Source organism: Gossypium raimondii, chromosome 8 (assembly GCF_025698545.1).
Source record: "Gossypium raimondii isolate GPD5lz chromosome 8, ASM2569854v1, whole genome shotgun sequence".
Classification (NCBI taxonomy): Eukaryota; Viridiplantae; Streptophyta; class Magnoliopsida; order Malvales; family Malvaceae; genus Gossypium; species Gossypium raimondii.
Window position 1 is genome coordinate 11,528,655 of NC_068572.1, and position 13,346 is coordinate 11,542,000.

General features: G+C 37.2%; 1 protein-coding gene across 2 annotated transcripts; it reads left to right on the forward strand.

The window, feature by feature from the left end:
- Nucleotides 1-709: 709 nt before the first annotated feature.
- LOC105790796 (peroxisome biogenesis protein 6) lies at nt 710-12,484 on the forward strand. Of its 2 annotated transcripts, XM_012618560.2 has the most exons (16): nt 710-1,139; nt 1,601-2,227; nt 2,335-2,578; nt 2,857-2,998; nt 3,338-3,521; nt 3,899-4,090; nt 4,397-4,678; nt 4,841-4,912; nt 10,120-10,206; nt 10,319-10,441; nt 10,528-10,638; nt 10,730-10,768; nt 10,860-10,981; nt 11,088-11,232; nt 11,396-11,467; nt 12,239-12,484. In XM_012618560.2, exons 1-16 carry the CDS (start codon nt 879-881, stop codon nt 12,326-12,328), a joined length of 2,793 nt encoding a protein of 930 aa, XP_012474014.1. In that variant the 5' UTR covers nt 710-878; the 3' UTR covers nt 12,329-12,484. The 2 variants fall into 2 exon arrangements, 1 of the variants encoding a protein (XP_012474014.1); XR_001132600.2 differs by lacking the exons at nt 11,396-11,467; nt 12,239-12,484 and having other exon boundaries at nt 10,520-10,638.
- The last annotated feature ends 862 nt before the right edge of the window (nt 12,485-13,346 follow it).

The following is a 13,346-nucleotide window of genomic DNA, read 5'->3' on the forward strand; positions in this document are numbered from 1 at the left end:
TTTTTTAATAAAAAAAATCCGGCTAGCTAGCTTTAAGTGATAACTCGACGATTGGTACGATAGATCAATACCCATCGATGAGTAGAAAAAAATACCCTGGATCCAAATCAATTTGACGATTAATGTCAAAGATCGAATAATAAAGTTGTTTAGATTTTTATTCACAGATACGTGACGTTTAAAGCTATTTCATAGGAAAAAAATCTAAATTATAGAAGAAATGGAAAATGAGGGCTTTGGGTCGGTGCAGTGCAAACAAAGAGCGTTATACAATAATGATTTTAACAGTTCAGTGACTTAAATAAAAACTTTCAAATAATTCAGTGATTATTTTATAATTTTTTGAGTTGAATGACCAAAATATAAATTATCTAATACTTTTGATTATAGTTAACCTGAACTTTTTTTAATTCTAACATAAGTAACTTAGAACTGAGTTTTTCGCGCACAGTTTGCTCGCCTAAAATCCAGACGCGTGACATTAGCAAGTGGACAATGTTACTTTGAACATCCATAAACAGCTTTAGGCTTCGGTTCAAAGTTGAGGACGGGCTTTCTAACCCAACATTTATTGGGTAATAATTGGGCTAATTGGCCGGGCTTAAGAGTGTGGACCAAGCTTTTAACTTTAAAGCTCGGCCCAGAAATATTGCTGACGTTTCATTGAAACGGCTTAATAAATGGCGTCAACGACTCGAACGATATCGGTCCAACTTGCGAGAAGGAAACAGGCTTCCATCGATTTGCGTTCTCCAAAGAGTCTCATCCAACTGGAACCGAACCAGACATCTACGTCATGGCTGCCTCAACTTCCCCATTTCTCCATATATAATTAATTCCTACAATTGAATCGACTTCGAGGTTTTGGCGGCGGTTTCATGATGGTGGGGAGAAGGAAGCCGCTTGTGCTCTCTTCCACCAAAATTCTCGTCAACTCGGTACTAAGTTCCACGCGACTCAATGAAGCCGGTCCAGCTAACCTTTCCGGTGACGGTTTGCGTTTGAAGGCGGGGATTCTAAGGGTTTCGAAGGCCAAAAATAGTATTTCGGATCCTCAGTTAGCTTCACTTGACGATTCTGCTTTGATAGGGCTCTCTACTTCTACATTGAAGAGACTAACCATAACTTCTGGCTCGCTGGTGAGTTTAAGTTTCTGTTTTGATTGCTTAAATTTTTCAGGAAAAAACGAAAATTTCGGAACCTTTAGCTTAATTGGATATCTGCCCTTGTTGCGTAGGCTTACTAGAATTTGTTCTCTGTCTATCATATCAAACTTTTTCTTTTACTGCTCGTTTATGCTCTGTTTGGTTGCTAGGAAAACGTTGCAAGAGAAAAGGAAAAAATAAATCTGCACCCTTTTTGGTGTATTCTAATTATCATGGTTCACGAAGTGAATTTTTATTTTGCGTTTGGGATTTCTCTTGTTTCAAAATCGAACTCTGAATCTTGAACTTGTCTAATAGTAGAAAATGGAGTTAATGTACAGTGATTTTGTAATATTTATGCTGATAATCATTGCAAAGAAAGAAGCCTTGTTCTTAATAATGTTATAATGACTGACCTCAGCTTTTTTTCCTCCCTCTTTTTACGCTTCTTTTAGGTGCTTGTTAGAAACTTGGAGGCAAAGATACAAAGAGTTGCTCAGATTGTTGTTTTAGATTGTCCAAATACTCACGTTCACATGTCTCTAAGAAAAGAATCCCTTTCAGATCCTCCGCATGTAATGCTTGTCTTTCCCTCATACAGTTATCCTTGTACTGGTTCTGTATCCTTGGATTGTGATGTGGCCTATGTATCTCCTCTGTTAGCTTTTAACCTCAACCTACACATATCATGCTTGAGATCTCTTGTCTATAAAGGAACGGAGACTTTAGCATACCTCTTTGAAGCTAATGTGGATGATAAGGCATGCAGGGGAGACACTGATATCAGTTTATGGTTGGAACCTTTGGGGGGCCTGCCGAAGTATGCATCACACTTAAGGGTTTCCTTTGTTAAGATACCAGAATGCAGTTCCCTTGAATCTTTAAGAGGAATTTCTTCTATTGAAGCCGATGATCGCCAAGAAATGATTGATTCTGCCTTACACAAGTACTTTGAAGTGGATAGATATTTAACAAGGGGAGATGTTTTCAGCGTTTTCCTAAATTGGAATTGCAATTCAGCCATTTGCATTCCTTGCTGCTCAAGATTGCAAAATCAGAGTGATGATATCATCTATTTTAAGGTAATAGTTTGTGTATATATTAGTTACTACCAGTGGCACAGTATATTTAAATACAAGTAGTGTAACAATGTGCCAGGCTGTCATCAGATGGTAATTCTTGTCTTCAGGTTGTTGCTGTGGAGCCATCAGATGAAGTCATTCTTCGAGTAAATCGTACTCAGACTGCTCTAGTTCTTGGAGGGAGTGTGCCATCTGCTGTTCCCCCTGATTTGTTAATTTCTGGTTCAAAAAGTGTTGCACCTCTGCAAGGGGACACAGTCAAGATTTTAGCCTCGATTCTCACACCACCTCTATGCCCATCCCCACTATCTTTGAAATTTAGAGTTTCTGTTCTACTACATGGTCTGCCAGGTTGGATGCTATTCTGATTCCTTGTTATCTTCTAAACTGAGCTACTTCCTTAGTTGATGAAAACAATTGCATGTCAAAATGACCTCTTTGATTTATGGCACAACTTTGTGGTCATTCTCTCTACGCTTGCCAAACTTGCTACTGTTTTTCATTATTCAATTCCTAAGAACATCAATAAGTTGTTATGCAGATTGATCACAGGGAGGAGGATTTATTTGATTATATATATGTTTGTTTATGTATAGTGTAGCTGAGTCCTGATCAAGTATTTATTGCAGGGTGTGGGAAGAAGACTGTTGTTAGATATGTTTCTAAGCGACTGGGTCTACATGTAGTTGAATATAGCTGCCACGACCTAACAGCCTCTTCTGAGAAGAAGACCTCTGCTGCTTTGACTCAAGCTTTCAACAGTTCGCAAAGGTGAAGCAGCTGACTTGCTGAAACATGCCCAATTGCCAATAATTGTTCTGATTTTATTAACTAGTTATTTTGGTTTCTATAGTTGGAAATTTTCCAAATTTTCGAAAGTTCAGTTGTTGCACCTTTTGGTAGAGGTCCTATGTTAGAGTGTCTAATTTTGCATCTATACATGTCTCTGTGATAAAGCAGCTTCTCTGACAATTCAATCAAGGTAACTGAGTGATTTTGCTTCTTTCAGACTCGATGCTTATATGATGAAAGATATCATGCAAAATGAAAGCACCTGATATCGTTGTTCCTTAGCGTTTATATGGGCTCACTCTATCTATTTGGTGGCAGATACTCACCAACAATACTTCTTCTACGCCATTTTGATGTTTTTCGGAATTTTGCCTCCCATGAAGGTTTGCCAAGTGACCAAATTGGACTTTCCTCTGAATTTGCATCAGTCATCAGAAAGTTTACTGAGCCAGGTGCTAGTGATGAAGACGGCAATGCGGAAGACATGTCAAACGGTGAATTTGTAAGGGCCAACTTGTTGGCAGTATCTTTTAGTCGATTAGATTTCCTGGCGTGCTTTCATTTACATCTATTGGTTTCTGTTTGCGTGGTTTGTCATTATTGATGAAACTTTTAGTTTTACTTTGCTATCTATCCAAAGCGTTTCCCCATGTATGTTGTGTGTTTTCGTGAGTCCTGATTTATCGTTTCTTAACCGACAAGGGATTCTTTTGAACTTTGACAAGTGTCATATTGATCTATTGTATCTAGTGAGAACTTCAACTAAGTAATTGAAATCAATAAGCTGAAAATTCATTTTGAGGTGTTTGTTTTCTATTTACTTTCAAGAACTTAAAATGATGATGCTTTGAACTTATCACTTATATGGTGTTGGTGCAGGCTGTAAAGGACAGTGGAAATGTGGGTAGGCACCAGGTGCTGTTGGTTGCAGCTGCTGACAGTTCTGAAGGTCTGCCACCAGCTATTAGGCGTTGTTTCAGCCATGAAGTAAGCATGGGTCCCTTGACTGAAGAACAAAGGGCTGAAATGTTGTCACAGTCAATGCAAGGTGTTTCTGAACTTCTTTCTGATGTAAGTAAAGGGAAAATATTTCATCTCCTATATATGTTTATTACTTTGGCTAAATTTCTTAAGTAAATTGAATATAAGCAGGGAAAATTTTAATGCTTTGTATACCTCGTGAAATATTTACACCATAACTGAATCCAACATTCAATTTTATATAAAGGCTGATAAGGATGTCACCTGTTCAATTTATCCAATTGGGAATAATTTCAACTTAAATATATATTTTAGAATTATTTTATGAATAAATAAGACCTCCAGGTGTGCTAGAAGCTTCCTTTTTAAATTTTTGTTTGATGTGGTTGGTTGCAGACTCGCTTAGAGGATTTTGTGAAGGACATAGTGGGACAGACTTCTGGCTTCATGCCTCGGGATTTGTGTGCTTTAGTTGCTGATACTGGTGCTAACTTAATCTCCAAGAGCAATTTTCAAACTGGCAAAGCAGAATCATCACAATCAGATGATTCTGTTGGAGTTAAAGCAGAGCAGGATACATCAAGCAATACTACAGCTCGCTTAAGGGGAAAAGAGGACTTGGAGAAAGCATTGGAGCGATCAAAGAAGAGGACTGCATCTGCATTAGGTGCTCCAAAGGTAACTTGTTCAAATCAGATTTAGAACATAATATTAAGTAACTGGCAACTGGCCTTTTCAAAATTTATGTATTTCAGTATTTTTGCTGGACCATGGAGTGGATGATTCTTTCAATTTCTGAATGTAGAGCAGATCGTTGAAGTGTTGATTTAATTTTTGCAGGTTCCTAATGTGAAATGGGAAGATGTTGGTGGACTGGAGGATGTGAAAAAATCAATTTTGGACACTGTTCAGGTTGGTTTGTCTGAATCTTTGATGCCTTTCTCCAACAATAGGTTATGCTGGTCTGGGATATATATTTTCTTACCATTTTTGAATAATTTGAACCCCTGTTAAAACATAAGAGGAAAAATATTCTATTATATTTCTATTGCTTTAGTTTACAGATTATAAAGAGAGGAATAATCATTTTAAAGGAAATAATTCCTAATTTCCTAAGAATCAGTAACTGATATTAGTTTCTATTTACAAGGGAACTACTAGTAATAAGGTAAGGTTTCTATCCTTAATTATAGGGATTCTAACACTCCCCCTCAAGCTAGAGTGTAGATGTTAATCAAACCCAGCTTGCCAATAAGTTCTTCAAACATGTTTCTGTTCAAACTTTTAGTTAACATGTTTGCAACTTGTTGTCTAGTAGGTAGGTAGGTGATGCATACTTCTCCTGAGTGTATTTTTTCTTTTATAAAGTGACGATCTATTTCCACATGTTTGGTCCAATCATGATGCACAGGATTATGTGCTATGTTGACAGCAACCTGTTTGTCACAGTACATCTTTATAGGTCTGGTATAAGGTACTTTTAGTTCTCCCACAAGTCTTTGTATCCAAACTCTTTCGCATATACCATGAGATAGTGCTCGATATTCTGCCTCTGCACTGTTGCGTGCTACCACAGACTGTTTTTTGCTCTTCCACGTCACGAGATTACCCCAAACATAACTACAATAGTCGCTTGTAGAGCGTCTATCATTAATGAACACCCTAATTTGCATCAGTGTAGACTTCCACACTTGGTTGATGAGTCTTCTTGAAGTCTGTGCCTTTACCAGAGTTCCTTTTAGATATCTTAGTATTCTATATGCGACTTCGTGTGCTTCTCCTTGGGGCATGCATATACCGACTAATAACACTCACACTGAAGGCTATTTCTGGACGGGTGTGAGATAGGTAGATGAGCCTTCCTACTAGACGTTGATATTTCCCCCTGTCAATTTCTTCTCCATCCTCATTAGTTCCCAATTTAAGGTTAAACTCCATAGAAGTTTTGGCTGGTTTGCTGCCCATCAAACCAACTTCCGAAAGGAGATCAAGAACATATTTCCTTTGGGAAATGAAGATACCTTTTTCGACCTTGCTACCTCCATACCAAGAAAATATTTAAGACTCCCTAAGTCTTTAAGTTCAAACTCTGTACCAAGAAATTCTTTCAATCTCAAAATTTCGCTCGAGTCATTTCCTGTTAATATTATATCGTCAACATAAATGATAAGGATGCAACATTTACCCTCTTCCGAGTGCTTGTAGAACATGGTGTGGTCTGCCTGTCCTTGAATGTAATTTCTGCTAGTCCTAACTTTTGCAAATCGGCTGAACCACGCTCGTGGATATTGTTTCAGCCCATACAAGGACTTCTTCAACTTACACACTTGGTCCTTGTTTTCTTCAAACCCGGGTGGGAAATCCATGTACACCTCCTCATTTAATTCCCCGTTGAGAAAAGCATTTTTTACATCCCATTGAGCCAAGTGCCAATCAAGGTTGGCAACAAGAGATAACAGGACCCAAACGGTGTTTAGCTTGGCAACCGGTGCAAACGTCTCGTTGTAGTCGAGACTATAAGTTTGGGTGAATCCCTTATCCACAAGTCGAGCTTTGTATCGGTCAATACGGCCATCGGGTTTAAATTTTGTAGTGAAAATCCATTTGCACCCTACGGTTTTTTTCCCTTTAGGTAGATCCGAGACTTCCCATGTTTTATTGTTTTTTTAGGGTCTTCATTTCTTCCATCACGGCTTGTCTCCACTCAGCTGATTCAAGAGCCTCTTCTATATTTTTTGGAGTTTTTACAGAATCAACATTAGTCACAAAAGCTTTGTAAGACTTAGATAAATTTTCATAGGATACAAACCGAGAAATAGGATGTTGAGTGCAGCTCCTTGTACCCTTTCTAACTGCAATTGGAAGATAGATGGATGGTAACGGAGGTGGGACTTCTGTTTCGGAACAATCCTCGATTGAAGATGTAATTGGCACTGCTGTATCAGTTTCAGGAGAACGATTCCGTCTGGAGTAAACCTATATTTGTTGTTTTCCTTGATCAGGCGGCTGTTGTATTTCGGTAGAGGTATTGTTATTTGGAAGGACGGTGTTAAATTCTTGCTGCACAAGGGAAACAGCAACTAAATATGGGATAGGTTTGTTTGTGATAGTAGTAGTAGGATCAGGAGGTATGATAAGGAGAGTATTAAGGGTCTTATCTTCATTAAAAATCTCCCCCTGAAGATGAAATGTTGCAAAGTATGGTTCATTTTCAAAGAAAATAACATCCCGAGAGACAAACATTCGGCGCAATGTTGGTGAGTAACACTTATAGCCTTTTTGTGTTGGGGAATATCCAATGAAGATGCAGGTGTGGGCTCGAGGATCAAGTTTGGATTGATTTGGTTGATGGTTATGGACAAAAGCTTTACAACCGAATATTTTGGCTGGAAGATTAGGAACATGAAATAGAGGGAAGGCCTTTAAAAGAGTATTTAGAGGTGTTTGGAAATTGAGGATCTTTGATGGCATTCGATTTATGAGATAACAGGCAGTGAGGACAGCTTCTCCCCACAAGTATTTTGGAACATTCATGGTGAACATTATGGCTTGAGTCACATCAAGAAGATGACGATTTTTTCTCTCAGAGATCCCGTTTTGTTGAGTGTCAGGATAAGAGCTTTGGTGTATAATGCCTTGGTCAGAAAGGTATGAACTTAAGACAGAGTTAAAGTATTCTCTCCCATTGTCAGTACTGAGTGTATGTATGGTAGAGTTGAATTGGGTTCGAACCATTGAGTGAAAATTTTGGAATACTTTGGATGTTTTAGATTTTTCTTTGAGTAGATAGACCCAACAGACCCTAGTATGATCATCAATGAATGTTATAAACCATCTAGCCCCTGTAATATTTTTCACTCGGCTGGCTCCCCATAGGTCACTGTGGATTAACGAAAAAGGTTGGGACTGAATATGTGGTTTTAATGGGTATGGCACACGGGTATATTTAGATAATTGACAAATTTCACACTTCTAGGAATTAATACTTTTATTTCGAAATAATAGCGGAAGATGTTTTTTCAAATATACAAAGTTTGGATGTCCTAACCTACGGTGCCATAACATAATAGTGTCCTCTTTTGAAGTGGATAGAGCCAATCCCCCTTGTGTATTGTTTTTAATCCAAATATATAGTCCATCATCAACTTTAGCAGTGCCGATCATCGTCCCCGATTTCTGTTCCTGTATCACACAACCAATTGCAAAAAATTCAGCAAGAACTTTTTCATCCTTAGAAAGTTTACTAATTGAATGAAAATTACAGGACAAGTTTGGGACATGTAGGACTTTATCGAGAGAAAAACTCTCTGTCATTTGTACTTCTCCTATTCCAGCCACAAGTGAGTAAGAACCGTCAGCTATGCGGATTCAAGATTTGTTATGACAAGGAGTGTAGGTGTGAAACAACGTGGAGTCACTCGAATCGAGTATCCAAGGAGATTGATTATTAGATTCAAAAGCAATGTTGAGGGCAGTACCTTGAGTGGCTAGAGATCCATGAGTAGTGGGAGTACCAAGTATCTTATGGAGAGTCTCAAGCTGTGTTTTGGTTAAGCGAACATCAAGAACATCATCTGCAGTAGTGGAGGATAACATGGCAGTCTTATTATCCTTCTGTTTTTTTTCAGGATAGCCATGGAGTTTGAAGCATTTTTCTTTTGTATGACCAACACGAATGCAGTGACTACACCATGGTCTTGTTGATCCAGAATCATTTCAAGCACGTTTTTTGTGGCTGTGGACCTTTGGAGATTAGAGTAGATGATTCAGTAGGATGGTTAGAAATCGGGGTCATAGGTTTAGGTTCCTTTGAATCTCCCATCATGATAAGACGACGCTTTTCTTTTCTTCTAACTTCTGCAAATGCTTCACCGATCGTTGGAAGAGGTGATCTGCCCAGAATTCGGCCACGGACCTCATCTAACTCACGGTTCAGTCCTGCTAAAAACTCATAAAGACGTTCATTGTTGAGATGGGTCATAAACCTGTTGTGTTCTAAGCCTTCGCCCCAATCTGCCTCATAGTACATATCCAGTTCTTGCCACAAAATTTTCAGATTGTTGTAGTAGTGAGTTACTTCAAGTGTTCCTTGTCGGATATCCTTTGACTTAAGCTTGATCTCAAATACTTGGGAGGCGTTTCCAAGATCTGAGTAGTTTTCTTTGACTGCATCCCACATGTCTTTTGCAGTTTTGAAAAAAAGATAGGTGCGGCTTATATGGCCTTCCATCGAATTGATTAGCCAAGCCATTACAATTGAATTGTTGAGTTCCCAAGTGGCATAATTAGGATCAGCTATGGTTGGTCGTGGAATTTCTCCATTGATGTACCCTAATTTGCCACGACCACGAATCACCATAAGAACCGATTGAGACCATTGCAGGAAGTTCTTCCCATTTAGCTGATGATTGGTGATTATAAGGGAGGAATTAATTTCGCCTTGAGTGATTTCCTGATTGATATTCTGAGTTATTTGTGATGTCTCAGTTTCAGAGAAATTTTTATTGATATCACCCATTGGAGGACTAAACCGAAGTAATTTTTAGAAAGGGAAATTAGAGAAAAAATAGGATCGAATGAATCCTAAAGCTCTAATGCCATGTTAAAACTTAGAGGAAAAATATTCTGTTATATTTCTACTGCTTTAGTTTACAGATTATAAAGAGAGGAATAATCATTTTAAAGGAAACAATTCCTAATTTCCTAAGAATCAATAACTGAGATTAGTTTCTATTTACAAGGGAACTACTAGTAATAAGGTAAGGTTTCTATCCTTAATTATAGGGATTCTAACAACCCCCATCATTTTTTTTCATGGGCACAAAAAAAGGATCTTAGGTGTTTGTTGATTAGGAACTTATCTAATAAAGGTTACAGCAGAAACTTCGTAAATCTTGCTCTAGGATACAATGTTTTAGTATGTTGGCCATCTGTCTATTGCCAAGTAAAGGATATTAAGATTGGTTATTTGGTTTCAATATTGCTCATTATTTGGTCCCATCAAACAGGTTTCTATCCAGTTTTTGCTTGCATGTAGTCTATTTTTCTTTAAAATTTTCTGTGATTGGAAGCCTGCTACTCTGAACTCTTTTACTTACTGTTATTTTTTAACTCTTCAGTTACCTCTCCTGCATAAGGATTTATTTTCATCTGGCTTGCGCAAGCGCTCTGGTGTCCTTCTTTATGGTCCTCCAGGAACAGGGAAAGTACGTTATGATGGATTACCAAATTATTGTTAGCCTTCCAGATGTACATATATTAAAATATCTTTTGTAGCTTTTTGTTTCCTCTTCTTATTGTCTCTGCTGTAAATGTCAGACTTTGTTGGCAAAAGCTGTGGCAACTGAGTGTTCCTTAAATTTCCTTAGTGTAAAAGGGCCTGAACTAATTAACATGTACATAGGAGAGTCAGAGAAGAATGTTCGAGACATTTTCCAGAAGGTAAACAAAAATAAAATTGTGTTGATTATATAATTCCTTTCATTGGTAAAAGGGCTTTCATTGTTATGATATTTTAAGTTTTGCAGGCCAGATCAGCACGGCCATGTGTCATCTTCTTTGATGAACTCGATTCGCTTGCTCCTGCTCGAGGTGCTTCTGGAGATTCTGGGGGTGTTATGGACAGAGTGGTCTCTCAGGTTTTGATTGACACTCTTGCTATTGCATTGATTTATCAGATCTCTTTGGTTTCACTTGTAACTAATCGTGACAACTTTCTCTTGTTGCTAGATGCTTGCAGAGATTGATGGCCTTAATGATTCTACCCAGGTTATTTATGCTTCTTTTTATGAAAATACTCTATTCTTTTGCTTTTTTGGTTCAAATAGAAATGAAACTGATCCTTGTTATCTTTTCCCAGGACCTATTTATTATAGGAGCAAGCAACAGGCCAGATCTTATTGACCCAGCTCTTCTAAGGCCTGGTAGATTTGACAAACTGCTATACGTTGGAGTTAACTCTGATGCATCTTACAGAGAGCGGTTAGTTCTTATCTCTGAACCTTCTCTCCCATTCATGAATGCTCTTCCAATTTTTTAATTTTATTTGTTTTTTTTTTTTTTATGGTCAATTCCATTCTTGGTCCAGAGTTCTTAAAGCACTTACCAGAAAGTTTAGATTGCACGAAGATATATCCCTCTACTCAATTGCAAAGAGATGCCCACCAAACTTTACTGGTGCAGATATGTATGCCTTGTGTGCAGATGCTTGGTTTCATGCTGCAAAGCGTAAGGTGAGTAAAAAACAAGCTTTATGCACCGCAGGATCGCTGTGAAGGTTTCATATCTTCAATCGCAGGGCAATGTACTTTGATAATTTTTACCATGTATTAGTTACTACAAGCACAGCCAAGAAAACTGTAATCTTCATTGCTTATACCTGTTCTTTTTGTGTAGGTGTTGAGTCCAGATTCATCTTCCATGGATCAAGCTGACTCCATTGTTGTAGAATATGATGACTTTGTGAAGGTATGAAACTATTCTTAGCTGATTAAGGGACTTTGGTGTGAAAACATGTATAAGAATTTGGATTTTGAATCACAAGTAAATAGCAAAAAGCTAGTAAAGAAAAAAAAGAAAGCGATAATAACTATGAATAGATGTGGTTAAAGTAGTATAAGGTGCAATTCCATGGTTATCAGCTAAAATTTCTTTCACTGTGATGAAAAATGTTAATACTTCTTTTGATAGAGAGTTGGGCTGGAGCTGCTGGGCTTCTTGCAAGATGAAGGTAATCTAGGGGATGTAGGAGCTTGTGTTTTGGAATGTTCTCCGATTCTTAAATGAGCAAAGGGTGTTATGTAATGGTGAAGACAAGTAAATAATTTAGTATGTCGGAGGCTGAAAGCCACTTTGTTCTCCAAGTGGCATAGGAGAACAATCAATATACCATTGCAATACACCTTTTGCCAACTTAAGCATCGGAGAGCGTCTTGGAGTAAAAGCTCCAATGCCGCCCTATGTCACCTACATCTTGCAGGAAGCCCTGCAGCTCCAGTTCAACTCACAAGCCCAACCATTCAACCTCCAATCCAACTCTCTACCAAAAGAAGCATAAACAAGTATAATTATAGAGTAATCAGTGGATGGCCATATCTAAATGATTCTGCAGACATTTCAATTTGATATTTAAATTATAATAATTCATTACTGTCTATGCGCAATTATCTCGTATAGACACTTGTCTTTTTGTGTTTTATGGCCAAGCATCTAACCCCTGAACGAATGGTAAACGTGTAGGTATTGAGAGAGCTTTCACCATCCCTTTCCATGGCAGAGCTTAAGAAGTACGAAATGCTTCGAGATCAGTTTGAAGGGTCTTCAAGCTGAATGAGAAAGGTGAATTGGCAAATTACATGCTACGAAAATACAACAAAATATGTCAAAAGCAAAAGATTCTTTTTACCATTTATTTTATGGATAGAACTGTAAAATTTTGTGCCTTTGTGTAATAAATATTAAAATATAATGTCTTATTCTTCGACATATTGAGTATTGGTTTTGAAAACTGGTCATCCAATGATTGGTAGATCTAATTTTCCTAAAGAGACGGAATCATTTTCTAATTACCCGTATCTAATTTTTAAGTCGTCCCTTCAAAGTAATGTTTTGGCCTTCCTCTCCTGCTTTATGTTTTTTTTCTTATTCTTAAAAGTAATCTGTATAACCATGGGTAAATTTACTTCGTTAAAACTGTCAAATTTATATAATAATAAATTTAGCCTTTTAACTTTTACATATTATATCAATTTAGTCATTTTAAAAAATTAACTTTCAAAATTTATAAATGATTTCAATTTAATCTTAGGTCTTAAAATTTTAAAGATATATATAATAGCAAGTTTAAAATATTAAAATATATTAATATGAAATAGATATGATTATATTAATATTAAATAAAAATGCCCCCTCCCCTCACTCCCACTACCATGGAAGGGACGATGATTGTTTATTTGTATTAGGCGAGACTAATAACCATTGCTTGATGGCTACAATTTTCTTTCAATGAACCAATCTATAACCTCACAGTGGCGAAAATTAGAGGTGTACATCCAAATCGAATTAAAGAAGGAATGTTAAACGGTCAAGGGGGATTACGAGCTGGCACTTTTTTGGAAGAGGCCGTGGTGGGTTTAGGGTTTGGGGGGGGGAGAGAAGAGGAGAAATTTTTATTTTATTTAATATTAATATATTTTTAATTTTATTATTATATTTTTTAAAATATTTATGTATTTTTATATATTTCTTTGAATCTTTAAGAATTAGGATCAAATTGAAATCATTTGTAAATTTTGAAGGTTAATTTTTAAATTATGACTAAATTTATATAGTATGTAAAAGTAGAGGA